Source organism: Erpetoichthys calabaricus, chromosome 3 (genome assembly GCF_900747795.2).
Source record: "Erpetoichthys calabaricus chromosome 3, fErpCal1.3, whole genome shotgun sequence".
Lineage (NCBI taxonomy): Eukaryota > Metazoa > Chordata > Cladistia > Polypteriformes > Polypteridae > Erpetoichthys > Erpetoichthys calabaricus.
In genome coordinates, this window is record NC_041396.2 from 245,334,516 (window position 1) to 245,351,526 (window position 17,011).

Consider the following 17,011-nt stretch of genomic DNA (forward strand, 5'->3'; position numbering starts at 1 on the left):
GTGTTCAGGGCTAAATAATCTGAAGCCCTAGTTGTAACTTTTAATATTAACATATAAAGTAATGTAATCTGTAGTAGATACTTCAAAGCGGATGTAGTACCTGCATTTTAGTTGAGCCTTTTATTTTCTTCACTGAATTTAAATGTAACAAGGAATGGTATATTTTTAACAGACATTTTAATAATATATTTATAAAACAGAATCCTGGAGAGATTCAAAAAGCACTTTAATTCACCTTCTTACAGAAATATATGTATAAATAACATGCAGTGTTTGGAGGACTTTAACCAATCAAGTACTGATTTGTGGCCAATACATTTGTTTCCATGGCAGCACTTTCTGAGTAACCATTCTAGGTGACTCTTTTTTGATGGAATAATACTGAAGGTGATAAGAACATGTACATCTTGACAGTTGCTATTCCATCGTGAATCTGTTCTTTTTAGATTTTCTCAGTCTAAAGATATACATATGTAGCTGTAGTCCTCATCAGGTATACAACTGAAAAGGAAAAAGCAGGTAACATATGTAAGAGGGGAACCAGGGAGGAAGACAGGGCAAATGACAGGAGAAAAGGTGAGAGTAAGTGTATTGCCATTAAAGATGATGAAGGGAGAGATTAAGTTAGTGAGTCATTAAGACCCAGAGAATTGCATGATTCCAGTGTAGGAATGAACTCAGCTTCTTCTGTATTTCATTGTAAAGAATCTTTAAAGCCAAAGGTCTAAAAGCCCTGTCAAAGTCTTCATCATCCTTGTTCTTCTCCTATGGCACTGTTTTCTCGCCTTTCATCTACCCTGACTTTGTTCCCTCTTTCTTCTCCTATACTGTATGCATTACCTGTTTTTCCTTTTCAGTTGCACACCGGAAGGCTATACAGCTGAAATTTTGTCTTTCCCTTGATTATTTTTTTTCCTTTGCAGATTCATACAATATATATATATATATATATATATATATATATATATATATATATATATATATATATATATATATATATATATATACATACACATATATAGAGAGAGAGAGATAGATAGATACAGTAATTCATTATGTTCCAAATGTTCCTTTCTTGCTTACATTGTTTTACAGTATGTTATCTTCCAAGCATAAGTAAATAAGCAAATTGTTTTAGGTTACATAATTGGTATCTTTTAATATTAATTGTATGACTTCCTAAACAAAAGATGTGTGTAGCTGTAGCATACAAATAGATGCTACAACTGCAAATCAGTAATCTAGCACAGTGGTCCCCAACCTTTTTGACAGCAAGGACCACTTTATTAGATGCAAATTTTTCCACGGACCGGTTTGGGGGGGGGGGGGTGCAGTTTTATACACAATTTACATAACATTTCTATTATTATTAAGTTATTAAGCAGTTCGCATACGTTTGCAACCCGAGATTTTTCTTCTTTTTTTGCATATAACAAAGACATATGCTTTGCATTTGTCATTCCAACAGATTGCACATCACAAACATTAACACTGTTATCACTTTTTCGTGACTGCCGTTTCTATAGGAGGGTGACAATGAGTTAAATTCCAATGGATGTTTTTCAAATGTTGACAAGCAATAAGCAAAAGGTATCACTGAAAACCACAGAAAACAAAAACAGCAAAAAAAAAAACAGTACGAGGAAAGTTCGAAGAAAGAGTTTTTTTTACAATGTTTCTGTTTGGGGATCGTTGTGCAAATGTGTACAACTGAGCTGCGACCACAGATCTAACTGCTCTGTGGATGATTCTTTCAAGCATTTCAAGGTCACTTCGTTGTAATGAACGTTTCTGCTGAATGTACTTCATAGTAACGCGATTTCTATAGACTCGTGTCATATGAGGAATTTGTCGGGACCATAAAAATACTTTGTTGTAATACTCTCTCACCTCGGTCTCTCTCCTCTCTCTGCGCCACTGCAAAGCCCCGCCCGCCAAGCGTTCTGAAAAGTCTGAGTGAGTCTCCATTGCCGGCAGTTCTCTCGCGGCCCGTTTGTCAGACGGCTGTGGCCTGGTAGTGGGCCGCGGACCGGGGTTTGGGGACCCCTGATCTAGCAGATATAAGTACTCAGAGAACCACATCTTTGCTCAGTACTGCTAAAAAAAATAATGTTTTCCTGATTACCAAAATAATGACAATTTTGAAAGCACTAAATTCATTCATCCTTCCCCTAGCTGAAATATGGGAGGATAGAAGGAAGCACACTGTTGTATCAAGACTAAAAATGCATTTTGTCTTAACCAGTCATTTTCCTAAACCTCTAATCTGCTTCAGATTTACAAGAAGTTTCTTGTGGCCTCAAAACCTAAAAAGAAATTCTATCAAATGAGTTTTTATTAAAGTTTTGTTTGTTTGTTTTTTTTTTTTTACATTTTAGAGACATGCTTGCATTCCACTGCAAAATGCTTTGCGTCTATGTCAAAAGATCTATACTTAGAAACCAGCTGTTGCATTCCCCATATTGTCTATTTTGGAAATAAAGTAAAGTAAAAATACTCACTGAGTGAAAATTCTCCAGATATATTCTAACAAGACAATGTGTGAAGATTTGAAAAATTTGTAACCCGGGGCAGTAAAAAACTATAGTAAAGAGCAGTATGAAAATGTGTGGAGCAGTAGTTTACACTTAATATAATTAGTACTCACAGAATAATAAAAGTGCTTTCAGTCTAACCAATACGTTCTTCTATTGTACATTGAAAAATGTATTTCAAAGCTGGTGTGATTTTTAATAATATTCAACAATCAAAAAATGCATCATTTGCAAATTGCATCAGTCAATTGATTGTAAACTACAAAATGCCTGCAGTGCTTATTTCAGAATGTCAGCTGTATCGAGTTTTTTTCATACATTTTTAATGCTTCAACAAATCTTTAAAAGGAGTTTTCTTTTAAACTATAAATGTGTGAAATGTTACAACACAGACTGATGGAGTCACTGGTATGTTCATGTTAGCATTATTCACCACTTTAACCATTAAAGATTACGGATATTGTTGTGAAATGTAGATGGAACAGTTCCTTCTTTATAAACTGAAGGAGTCGTAATTTACTTTACTGTAATACCTGATTGCAACTTCCAGAGTATGTTGACCACAACTGTTTGAATAACATATTGCTGAAACTAAATATTGTTTCAGTTAAGCCTATTCTGAATATTTTAAATCTGACACTATAAGAAGATACCTACTTCAATTTTTGCTGTATTTTGGCAATTGAAGGAATATTCTCTTACATTTGCACCTAGATAATTATTTTTCCAGAGTTTATCAAAGGCATTAAAATTAAGCTTACAATTGTAGTGTAGGGACATTTCAAATGTAAAAAATACAGTATGTCAGATATTTATGAAGTGTCCTATTTGCCCCTATTTTATGCTGAAAGCAGAAGCCACTGCCTTACAGGTAGCTATGCTCCTTTCATAACTGCTGTCTATGTGAACATACCAGCCTATGTGGCACTCTCAACCAGCCTGCTAAGAATGACACTGAATAAAGGCAACACAGCAGCACCAACAAATAGATAGATTGATAGACATACATACACACATACATGCTATGGTCTGAACTAGGGTTGCATTGTATACCGGTTCTGAAAAAACCCATTTTTACATTGGTACGGTACCAGCATTTTGGAAATTTTGGTACTAGAAGTAAACAAGAGTTTACCTTGTGCTTAGTTCTTTGTTCTTACATTCACCAATGTGCTGCAGAGTCCATAGGGGACAAGAGCAGTGTTTGTTAAACTATAGGTTGTGAATATCTCTGAAGGGTTACCTTATTATTGTGCAATAAAATGACAAAAGTTCATCTAAGTTTGAATTCTGTGCCAAGTGATATGCCTGCTGTTATTTAATGCCGTTTATGCATAACAGAGAGCTTTTGTTTCTGTGGTACAACAGTGTACATTTTCTTCAACTCCAATCTCACCAGCCAATAAACATTCAGTCTAAGACTGACAGGGAAGACTTGTATAAGATAGAGATAGAGAGGAGTAACTTACAGGTGAGCCTGTGAGGTGAAGAGACTGGCACTAGATTGACAAAGAAGAAAAACATTTTCCAATATACCAGGCATAAAAGAGTTGCTTTCCATGGAGCTTGTTGTGCAGCTTACCTGTATGCATCTAAATTGCATTTTGTAAAGCATAAATGCTGTATACATGCATAAAAGGAAAATTATTTACCAGTTGCTACAGTTTTGTGATAAGTCGAAAAATTCAGTGCCCCATTAAAATCAGATGGTAAATAACTTATTTCACAGTCTCTAATCAACATTTGTTACTTATACTTAATCCATTCAGCAAGGAGGAGCACATTCTGCTGCAAAATTAAAAAAAGTAGATGGGTGTAGAATGCAGCCGAGCTGACAATGTCACAGAACAGAAAGAGAGAGACAAAAGTACAGTGCAGTAAACCGAAGATATACTGTAGATACACATACGTGTTTAAGTATTTAATTAGGCATGCATTTAAGTTTCCCTATTGAGTTAGTTTTACAAATGTTGTTTGGTACAAGATGCGCTACTTTTGCTCTGGCCTGTTATAATCAGTCCTATCGTGAATGAACATAGAGCTGAACAATTTTTTGTAAGTGTTACTTTAATATTTGCAGCATTTTTATTCAATGACAAGATGACTGGCAACGACAACAAAACTATTTCTTTCATCTATAGTCAACACATTAACATGACATTGGGGCAATTTCTTTCAGCTCCTTAAACATTTTTTTCTTTTTCTATGAGATGAACAGCTCATTAGTCTTCAGTTGAAAAAATAAAACTTGAGAATGCATTTCTGTTCAGTCATATGTACTTTTAATAAGCAAAAATAACTGTTGAATAAGGTGTAAATTGTTCAGCAAAATTAGTGTTAGAATGAACAACAAGCAATAATAAATATAGTGTAAAATGAAACCATGGACGAGGAGGAACATCTCTTAATTGATGTTGGCAAAAAAAATAATAAGGATGGTGGGGAAAAATACTACTTTTGCCAAGAGATTTTTTTCAAGTCCCGCAAGACGAGACTATTTCCAAGAGATTTTGTCAAGTCCCTCCCTCCTCTCAACCATTTTCAAACACGCCTATGGTCCACTCAGCTCTCATTCATGTGAATGCTTTTGTCAGACACAGTTCCTGTGCTCTCAGCTCTTACAAATTTTAATGTTTTCCTTATTTAAAGTCGTTTATGAAAAGTCCTCAGTTTCGTCCTTTAAAGAAGCTTTTCTGGACAGTATTTTTAGACATACAATCTATTTGTTTCCTTCGATGTATGCCATCAGGGAAAAGTAGTGTTTCTTCCCAATGAAGAGTTGTATCCGTGAGAATTAAAAGATTTGTTGCTTGGTGAAAGTGAAATCCACAAATACTACAGGCAAAATATCCAAATCTACAATTATCTGTTTGTGTTCGCAACATTCAATGCTCAAAACGTAAATTTACGCAATTCAAGACCATACGCTATGAGAATCTGTGGACCTGCAACAATTAAAGCTACTACAAGTTTAATTTCGAAGAAACCACAATTCGGTCAGGTTTATATTTATGATCACAGAGAAGCGATGCAGCATAGAATCGAAAGAGTTAAACAATCGGCTGTATTAGAAATTCTACAGCTAATAATGGATACAAATCAATACGTCCAAAGTATCGCACTTTACACAAAATTTATCTGCAAAATACGGACAAAGAAGTTTTCTTGGATCTCTATATGAATCCGAAAGATCATGGTCACATTTATAATAAGACGAATTGTCAGCAAAAATAGTTTCAAAAGACGGAGATATCAAAGACAGAAGTGAAAAAAGTATTTGCGTGTTAATTTCAAAGCCAAACAGAACAAAAACGTTTAACTCAACAAATACCCCTAACGCAACATGAAACATAATTTTATTTCAATGTATTACGTTTTACTATTTTTAACTATGGTTAACTACTTGCTTTAATGTAAAATAGTTAGTTCTATAATGCATATGTAACAGTTCCCATGAAAATAACAATCTGTTTAAATTGCATATTTGTTTACCCATATGCAAGCGGCAGAGATGCAAAGTGGCTGGTGCATGGAAGCGAGTAGGGGGCAGAGCCCTTTAGTCTTTTAATAATTCTTCACATTTATATAGTGCTTTTCTCACTACTCAAAGCGCTCTCCATGCAGGTAGAGAACCCTGTCGTAATAATTGAAGACAACTTGCGGTTATGATCAATTTTTATAGTGAGTCAACGGAAGGTTTAGTGCCAGAGATGAGTTGGAATTGTTGTTTCTGCCCTTTTCCTATTTGTACTCCTCCACTCCACACTAAGGACAGAAACAGAAATTGAATCGAAGACTGTGTAAAGTCATCCCCATTTGTCCTTAAGTCAGTCTCCATGAGACCTTCACCAGTCTGTTGTGCTTAACAATGACTACTTTGTAAAAAATAATAGCACAATATTCTCATACCTACTTAATCAAATTCAGTTTTTCTTTGGAGCCTATCCTGGTGACATCTTTTGCAAGACTGGAGCAAACACTGGATGAGGCATCAGCCTATTTCAGCACCTACTTTACACACACCCAGTCATAGGTAATTGACGAGTAACGTAGCATGTACATACAGTATTTTAGATACAGAAGGACTGGAGTATGCAAAGAAAAAAACCACACAGACATTCCAAGAACATGCAGACACTATACAGACTGCCTCCATGGATGCAATACAAACCCAGAATCACCAAGCCAACAACACTGATCACTGTCCAACTATGCTACCAGTAAATAGACAACTTTCCAGTGCCACTTGTTTTCATTCTAAGTTGGCCAAATGATGTTTGTAAATCTGTGTTTATAGCACAAGTTTATAGCACACAACTTGTGTTATGAACAAAGGTTTAAGGGTGTTCTTTAGAAATTAAACAGTTTCTATTTCCTAGACAGTCGTCCTCTTTCCATATTCATCATCCACACATAACACTGCACTAAAAGCAAAGGATTCGGAGACATTTGACTGTTAGGTTTGCCAGTGAGGAAACTAGAAATTGTTTATTTTTCATTGCCAATATGGTTAAAAAAGCAGTCATGTTCCTCCAGAATTTTATCCAGTAATCTCCCCTGACTGCCTTTTCTTCTGCTTCAGAAATGAACACATAGTATTTAAGCTGGTGACATTCATAATATCACAGAACAAGAGGGCTCTATGTTTTTTGCTTTTCTAAAACTTGAGAATAATTTGTATCCTGTTAGGCAATTAAGAGTGATTCCTAAGTGATCTTTTGACAAACTCCAGAGCAACAGTAAAGTGAAGTGAATTTTTCATTACTTTAATTCCTCAGGCGTGGGCTCATCCATGTCATTGGCTGGCGGATCATTCCAAGGTTTTACTAGCCCTGTGGCTAAACTTGTACTGCCCAATACTAATTTTGTATTCCCTAAAAATAATATTTATCATCTTGAGTATTTTCTGCTTCATCACCATTCATCAAGATGAGAATAAACCTTTCACTTCTGAGGTAAAGAATAATGACCATAACGTCTCTTTCTGCACCAGTTTCAGCTTTTTTTGCAAATTATAAATTTAGTAAAGTTTGTGTTAGGATCAGAATTTGGTAGAATCTACTCTGACCCAGTCAGCCTGAATCCTACTTGCTTTATTTCAATTATAAAGGCTGTTGGTGGTTATATAATGGTGTGTGGTATGGCTCTTGGCATAGCTTAGGCCTCTTAATACAAAATGAGCATCATTTGAATCCTTCCAGCCATTGCATACATTAGCATTGTGGCTGACCATGGGCATCCTTCTTTGGCCACAGTTTTTAATTGTATGTTTCAGACACAATAAACATTGTATTACAAAGCCCATATCATATTTAGCTAGATCCATATTCATGACTTAGTTTATTCTAGTGGGATCCAAATTTGTGATGAGGTTGAATGAGAAGTTGGTAGCATTGTGAACAAATCTACAAAAACTTTGTCATGTTATGCAGTCAGCATGGACTGAAAAATCAAAGCTATGTTTCCAGCATCTTGTTGAATCCATTCCATTCAGATCAGTTTATTTTTGTAGGATGAGTGTTACACTTGCAGAAATTTACAACTGTAACGCACTAAGAGTAAATTAAGGATACAGTAATAACAAACATGAACACCCAAATTAAGTTAAGTTAAACACACAGTAAAACCTATCAGCTTCAATCTTATTAACAAATGTAGATAATGCAAATTTGATTATAATTGAGGTATGGCCAGTTGAACACAAAGAAAGGTAAAACAAAAGTTTCAGTTAATAGCCTGGCTGGACAAGATTAACCTCAATGGGTTTGTGTTTGGTTATACGTGCAGCAACTTAGCCTTTTTGTTGACCATGATGGTATTTACCTACCTAATGAACTTGATAAAGAGTAGGCAATGTATCCATATCATAGATGCGCATTTTATGCTGTGCTTGTATGTTGCCCTGACCTTTCACATTCCCTAGACTGAAAAGGGCAGTATTTTCAGTAAAGTGCTGTTTAGGTAGGTATAATATTTAAACATTTTTTATCTATTCACAGCTTAAAATTTAACAGATTTGTTGCATAGTAGGCTATTCATAATCTCATATCTGTTCTACTTTCATTTACTATTTTCTTACTTTTTCCTTTTCAGTTCCGTAGGCTGCCCTTACTCAGACATTAACCTTAATAAGGAGTCGGTGCTTTCAGACCGTCTTAGTGGAGAAATCCTTACCAATCCAGCAGCAACAAAGAACAAACGGGCAGAAATGAATGGAGTTGCAACACATTCTCTACTTGAGTAAGTAAATACTTTTATTTCTATCCCCTCTTTCTCATTAGATGGTCAAGTGCTTTTGAAATAAATCTGTTGTTATTTGGTCAAATACAGGTAAAATAATTTTTCATCATTTTATTTATTAGTACTTTTTTAGTGTTCATTTTAAATTAAATGATATTTGTGATGTCAATTTGTTGTCAGCCATGACTTTGGTTGCTTCAGCATATGACTGATGCATCTGTGACATGTCAAATTGGTGACAACATGTTATAAAAGTTGGTGGCAAGCTAATATTAGCACCAAAGATTTTGGCTTTTGCAAATTTCACATTTGTTTGTTTGTTTGTTTATGTATTTGTTTTAATTCTTGGAATGTCATCAAGGATTTTGATTTCTACTTTTTTGTTTTGACCACAAATTCCCCAGTCATTTGGAACCAAGTTATTTTAATTGTGAATATCTTAGTATTTTTATGCCCTCTGGGCCATTCTTAGATGTACTCTAAAATGACAATTTTCAGTTGTTAAGAAACTTAAAGCATTTATGGTGTACAGTTTTCCACCAACTCAACTCACCTGCCCTGTAACTGTCTAGTGAAGTATTTCTATCTAGTTTCACTTGGTTTTGCACTCTTGGCCATTTAATTTCCACATATAATAATCTCTCCTGTTCCTTTGCAGTATGTGGCATCCCACACAGGTTTGCAGAGTGCTGTCTCTATACCAGCATATATTTTTTTCTCTCTTCCTCTCTCATGTGGAAGTTTCTTTTGATGTCGCTCTTTGCCATATAATTGCTGCACTTGCTACTCTGGCACACCTTCACATCTACACAGCATTGTTATCATTCTCTGTTTACTGCCAATATGTCAAAAATCACAAAGGCTTAATTTGTACAATGAAAGCAAGTCAGCATTTATAAAGACAAACAGTGAAAAGACAGTTTTAGTTAAATAATATATTGTACATTTAAGTATAGAATGGGAATATTAGGGAAAAAATTTGTAGGGAGCCAGCTACTGTGGATGTTAAATTAGTCTTTTTCTATGGAAAAATGGAAAATGTCAATTTCAATTTATTTATAGAGTACATTTAAAATAACATCAGTAATGCTGTAACTAAAGTGCTTTACAATAAAACATATAATAAACATAAAAAAAAATAAATAGAATGAAATACAATAAAAATGTTGAACCTGCCATCAAATCATTAACCAGTTTTATTTTTTATACCTTTTAAGGCTATAAACTTACAGCTAATTACCATTTAATTAGCTCTTTTTTAAAGGCTGAACTCTGAGTAATAAACCCAATTAACGGTGCTCGGTTTTGCCCACTTTACACAATTTTTTGAATGCTTCTCTGTGTATGCTACACAGCTGAAAAATGCATGTTTATGTAAATTCTTCAGTTGATTTATACAGAATAAGTTTTAATTCAAGTTATATGGCTTGCAGTATGTAGTAGCCTCCTAATCCTTTTTTACAGTTCTCTCAGAAACAATAAAAATATTAAAGTCACTGGGCAACAGAGCCTAGAAAAGCAATATTTAAAACACTCAGTCCCAGTGCTGTCCATTCATCCATCCATTTTCCTAACTTTACCTTGCCAATACATGATCATATAATGTTAGAAATTAAATATATCATTCATTTTAATGTACATGCTTTATGACAATGGAATAAATTTACACTGTGTTAAAACTGGTAGTAGGAAGGATTGATGAATACCTATTGGCTCATTTCTACCTTAATAGTACAAGAACTGGTAATATATATTCTGTTTAATTATGCTAAAATGACTTTAAAAGGCAAGTATAATTTGAAATGTTTCTAAGCTTTTTTGTGTATTTAAATTTGTGTGAATTTTAGGAAAAATGTAACATTTCTTCAAAACAACCATAACAACATCCTAATGGAAATAGAAGCTAGAGAAACAGATGCTGGCCATCAAAAAAAAACTGCTTTGTGTGAAAACAACGGGAAGAAGGCAGCTAGGTGAGAAACTGTTTTGACTAGTTTAGGATTCAGCTGCTGTGTTTGTTTACATAATCTAGTCTACTCAGAAAGTACTAAAATGCATGAATACAGACTGAAATAATGTATATTCCAGGCTTTCCACTGCAGCTTTGCAACTCAGTCTATTTTTTAATACACACCAATAGACAAACCTGGTGTGAATGTGAGGCAGAGAAACTGCAAGCAATGTAAAACAATGTCTGGGAAATATGTTTGCTTTTAAGGGGAGAGACAAGACAAGATCTGAAAACAGGAAGAGGTCAAAAACTGGGAAGTCATTGTGATAAGGCACATATGGATCCATGGTAGGGTGCGGTTTTAACATAAAAAACATTGTATGCAGGCTTGGAGGGTGTGGGTGCACGCAGTAGTATAGCTTTGCGTCCCTGGGTGTTTCATAGGGAAATTGGCTAATTTATCCATTTTCCCACTGAGAGTTTTCCTGTTTCCCCATTGTCAGTGGGGCATAGTTAAAGCACCTGCCCCCGAGGGTCCTGAGGTTGTTGTACTGTGATGAGGAAGATCAAAAGCATAAGCAAAAGTAAATCATAATTGCAAAACAAGATAAAATAAGGCGGAGACACAGAACAGAAGAGGGCTATGCTCGTGTATAGCAGTCATCTCTCTATTATAAAAAAAAATCCTGCAGAGAAACAGTAGGGCGCCGAGACGTGATCTTCACGTTAAAATCACGGAAGACACTTAAAAGACCCGCGAGACTAAAGAGATTGGCCACGGAGCGCCTCACGGGGACCTTAAACATGAGACTTTGTGCCAAGAGATTGACCCAGGACCGTCTCGCGATGACGTAGAACATGAGATTCTTGCAAGACACTCCCTACTTACAACCAAATAAGACCACGGTTATCAAAACTCTCAGTCATGTTTTGGCTTTGAGCACACACAGATCCAGGGCTCTGAGCGCATATAAAGCGTATAAGGGCAATACGTTATAGATGAAACGTTGACGACTAAGTGAAGAAGAAAGCAGCTTGGAGAAAAGAGACTCAAAAGTGTAGGAGAGACCAAAAAGAAAAAGAATAATCTAGGTACAAATTCAGAAAATAAGGAAAGTAATTATCAGCCCGGAACAAGTGGAATTGAAAAAAAAAGCACATCCAATCCAGATGTTGGCGCTATACACATGCAGAGCAGGTTAAAGATTATGAAAGCAATGGAATTCGAAAGGCTCAAAAAAAAAAAAAGGCGCGATACACATGTGGAGAAACTTAAAGAATATGAAAGTAGGAAAATTAGAAAGTATAAAAAAAAGAAAGTAAAGATCACAGTAGCGCAAACAAACGGAAATTATTACTTGAAAAAGGGAAAATAATCACCACGGACCAGGTGTCATTGAAACAAAAGCAGGATAAAGCGAGGTCAGAAATTAAAGACAGAGTAGAAAACAAAGTAAAACGTCATAAAAAGGTTAAAAAGGGGGCCAAACACATGCAGAGCAGGTTAGAGATAATGAAAACTGGAATTCAAAAGCCTCAAAAAAACGTAGGCGCGAAACACATGCAGAGCAAGATACAGAATATGAAAGCAGAAAAAAAAAACAGTGTCAAAACAAAGAAAGTGAACATGGCATTAGCGCAAAGAAAGAGAAATTATTACTCGGAGAAATAACGAAAAAGTGAATAGAGATCGAATATATGGACATAGGTGATATGTCAGAAGTATGTAAATATTGTAAGGCTTTGAAGTTTAAGTCAAGAGAATTTCAAAAACGGAGTTTACCTCACATGCATTTATTGGTTATTTTTGCAAAAAAATTATTAACTGCTGATGATGTGGATCGTTTTGTCTGTGCTGAAATTCCAAACAGAGAAACCTATCCTGAATTATGGTCCAATGTCATTAAACACATCTCACGGACCTCATTAAAAGGATTCAGCACATTGGGACTGGAAAGATTCCAAATATTGTTTTTACAGAAGTTCAGAAATAAAAGTGAAACTAATGAAATAGCAACAATTCAAAGAAAAAAAAAATCTTAAAAGTGTGTATCCGGAAAAACAAAAACGGCGGTTGGCGAGCGAAGCGAGCAGGGGACGAAGCCCCCTAGTCTGAGTAAAGAATGAGTCTTTGTAGAGAGCAGGGTCGATCCCGTCCTGCCGAAGCTAGAGGCAGGGGAGATATTTTGAACTGGGTATTGTGCTATGGCTACCGACGTTAGGTGGCAGATGGACAGTGCAGAGTTTGAATTCCTGGGTGAAGGACATGCCTGCTGACTGGGAGAAGGCTGGACGCTGTACCCATCAGAGTAGGGACTTCCGACGGGGCAAGTAAGCTGGTGCATAAGGACAGAGTTGACAGTGTGAGCATCGAGTTGCTGAAAGCCTCGTTAGTAAATGGGAGAGGTATGCTATGAGGCTCGTTTCCAGATGGAATGCATGTAAAGGCTTATGGATTGTTGTTATATGAATGAGACTGATATCCTTTCGTTTGTTTTTATTGATATTATTTTTTATTTCTTGAAGTACATTCACTGTTTTCATGGAATTATTTATTGATCTATTTATCGAATGAAGACATTTAATTTTCACTTAGACACATTTAGAAAATAAAAACACTTTTGCTCATTTACTCCTTAGGCCTGCTGTGTTGGATGTCCTCATTGCTTGGCTTATCTTGGTCATGATTATTCAACGGTCCCAGGTTTAAGTATGTGATTGTAGCTGCAGCCAACCTAGACCATCACAATCATTAAATAGCTAAAACAAAAAACCAAGGAAAACAAGGATCCTATCATTAAATCTTATTGGACGCTTGTGGCTTCCTATAATCCTAGAGAAAGACGGAAAAAAACAAAACATTTGTTTTTGTACCGTATTGCTGCACCACCATCTTAAAAAGGATCTTGCAATGGTGACTCTCATCTCCGGTCCTGTCCTGCCAGTGTGCTTTGCGGCCTGCTAACTTGATAGCTGTATCCGGAATGAGTGAATGATGCCAGGTCTCTCTCTAATTAGCAGAATGAAACTGTCCTTAACAATCTTATTTGTTGCAACCTGTAGCTTCAGTTCATCCATCTTATTTGAGAGGGATCTTGTATTGGTGAGAAAAATACTGGGAAGAGGAAGCTTGTGTGGCCGCTCCGTAGCCTCATCAGCCCTGCAGCCCCGCTTCTGCCTCCTGTCCCTGTGCCGTCTCAGTCTCCTACCTGTGGGAAGCCCTGACACCTGGCTATATCTGCCGGGATGTCATGGAAGTGGAGAAGCTCAGTCCGCAGAGTTTCTTTGCAGCCTTTGTCGATTTTTGCAAAGCGTTCGACTCAGTTGATCGAGCTGCCCTGTGGGACATCCTGAGGGTTCGCGGGATCCCCTCGAGGTTGCTGGATATCATGGCTGGCCTGTACAGTGGTACTGTGAGTGCTGTGCAGAGTGGAGGTAGGACCTCTGCGTTTTTCCCAGTTGATTCTGGGGTTCGTCAGGGGTGGGTTCTCGCTCCTACTCTGTTCAATGCTTGTATGGACTGGGTGTTGGGCAAGGTCGTGGGGTCCAGCGGCTGTGAGGCATCTGTTGGTGAAGAAAGATTCACAGATCTTGACTTTGCTGATGATGCTGTGATCTTCGCAGAGTCAATGGAGGCTCTGATCAGGGGAACTCGAGAGACTCAGTGAGTTGTCTGAGTGTCTGGGCTTGCGAGTGTCCTAGATAAAAACCAAGATCCAGGCCTTTAATGACCTCTTGGGCACAGCCATCAGCAGTGTGTCTGTTTGCAGAGAGAGTGTTAACCTTGTTGAGAGGTTTACTTACCTTGGCAGTGACATTCATGTCTCTGGTGACGCTTCCTTTAAAGTCAGTAGATGGATTGGGAGAGCATGGGGGGTCATGAGGTCACTGGAAAGGGGTGTGTGGTGCTCCCAATGTCTATGCAAAAGGGCGAAGGTTCAAGTCTTTAGAGTCCTGGTGCTTCCTGTCTTACTATATGGTTGTGAGACATGGATGCTATCCAGTGACCTGAGACGAAGACTGGACTGCTTTGGTACTGAGTCTCTTCTGAAAATCCTTGGGTACTGTTGGTTTGACTTTGTGTCGAATGAGCGGTTGCTCATGGAGTCCTGAATGAGGCACATTACCTGCATTGTGAGGGAGCATCAGTTACGGCACTACGGCCATGTGGCGCGTTTCCCCGAGAGTGATCCGGCTCATAAGATCCTCTTTGTTGGGGACCCAAGTGGCTGGACCAGACCAAGGGGTCGCCCACATAACACCTGGCTGCGGCAGATAGAGTGTCATTTCCGGAGGGTAGGACTGGACCGCGTGTCTGCCTGGAGGGTTGCCAACTGGGATCCCGAGCTGTTTCAACGTGTAGTGGGTGTGGCAATGCACTGTACTAGTGCATGCTCCCCAACTTGACTTGACTTGGTCATAAGATGAAGAAAGTATTAAGTAAAGGAGAGCCAAAAAACACACTAGCAGTATTTAGACTGAATAAATGAAGTGGTATTTGGATGTAGCTGTTACTGGGATGTGAATGGCATTTAATAGAACGCAGTGAAGCAGCAATCAAACACTAAATCAGTGAGGCTGTAGGAGCCGAGACTGGTCATGGAGATTCTTGTGGTGAATATTCTGTTCATAAAATGACCTTCAACACTGAAGAAAAGTTTAAAAATAATGTATATTCACATTAATGAAAATGGGGTACATAAATGAGGAAGGGAAAATTAGTAGTGAACAAAAATTATTGGCAGCTATATATTGTAGGAACGTTTTCCCAAATCCGCCAAGTACCCTGTAGTATCTTGTGGAAGGTGCTACAAGAGTATTCTGGATATACCACTGCATGCCATTTGGTCTCTGTATTTGCAAAGCAAGAGTTTAGTTTGCATACTATCATTGTAAAACTGCTTGTTGTGGGTGTTCACTATAGCTTATGGCTGTTCAATTTGGGGGGGCTTTGCATGAAGACTTACTGCTAGCCAGGATGCTGCCAACTCTGAACAGGCATGGCTAAATACCAGTTATTCCTGGGGCATGATGAAGACAGTTTAATAGAAGATGTTACAGAGATAACAAGTTGATTAAAGAGTGTCTCTTTACTGTGAACATAGTAATGAGAATGCCATATACATTTATGTGGTACCTGCTAGAGGCATAGCTTATTCACCCTTAGAGTGGAAATTGAATTATTCCTTGTTCCAGGGATAGGCAAAGTATTAAAATGGACTTTCATTCTTCTCAGCATAATGCCGAAATTGAATTTTTTTGCTTGCAAGTTCTACCTTTGCATGCATATGCATTTTATTAATACATGCATTCCCACATCACTACACACACCCTGATTAGCCAAAATTCATTTCTTATTTAAAACCTAATAAAAAGCATCTTGTTCTTAAGTTAGGATAAATGTTATCATATGACCAGTGCACTGAGAGCAGTTTTACTGTATGTATACAAGATGCATGACACCTTTATTGTCACCGTACAATACAATGAAATATCATTTGGAGCAAGCCTAAAGATGCTGTTAGATAAAAGTATGAGTAGATAATAAACTAAGTAAACATTAAACTATGGAAAGCACAGTTACTATTAACAGTTCCAGATATACACAGAGTAAAACTAAAGGTAAACATGTAAGCATAAGAAGATAAATAATAAATTATGTCACAGTGAAGATTACAATTAATGTAATGGTTCATGAGTTCCACATGGATCATGTATGAGTGTGTGACTATTAGTTCAATCAGTGGTGCTTTCCATTAGAGCAAGGGGCAGTGATCTTTGTGCATTTAATAGAATGATTGATTTTGGGTAAATGCTGTTCTTCAGCCTGGTAGTGCAGGCATGTAGCTCTCTGAAGCACCTGCCAGAGGGCAGAGGAGTAAATATGCTATGGTCAGGGTGGGTTGGATGTTTACAAATGTCCTTTGCTTTTCTGCTGCAGCGGGTAATGAAGATATCTTTCAGTGATGGTAGCTGAGTGTCAGTAATTCTCTGAGCTGCTTTGATGATATGCTGGAAGGGTCTTCCTGTTCTCAGAGGTGCAGCCAGAGTACTATGCTGTAATGCAGTATGTGATGTTAGATCCTGTGCTGCATCTGTAGAAGCTGACCAGCAGCTGTTGTGGGAGTTGTGCTTTCCTCAGGCTCCTCAGAAAGTGAAGCCACTGAAGACCTTTCTTGGCCATTGCTCTCGTGTTTGTTGTCCATGACAGGTCCTAGCTGATGTGGGGTCCCAATAATCTGAAAATCTAGATTTTCTCCACCCTCTTCTCCATTAATGCTTATGG

The 17,011-nt window shown here is 37.3% G+C and overlaps 1 protein-coding gene across 1 annotated transcript in view; it reads left to right on the forward strand.

The window, feature by feature from the left end:
• l3mbtl3 (L3MBTL histone methyl-lysine binding protein 3) overlaps positions 1-17,011 on the forward strand; it is a 155,271-nt gene that overhangs the window by 112,200 nt on the left and 26,060 nt on the right. Inside the window, exons 17-18 of the mRNA XM_051924217.1 lie at positions 8,628-8,774; positions 10,622-10,747. Of these exons, the coding sequence (XP_051780177.1) occupies positions 8,628-8,774; positions 10,622-10,747 (273 nt within the window). The remainder of the gene's footprint in view (positions 1-8,627; positions 8,775-10,621; positions 10,748-17,011) is intronic.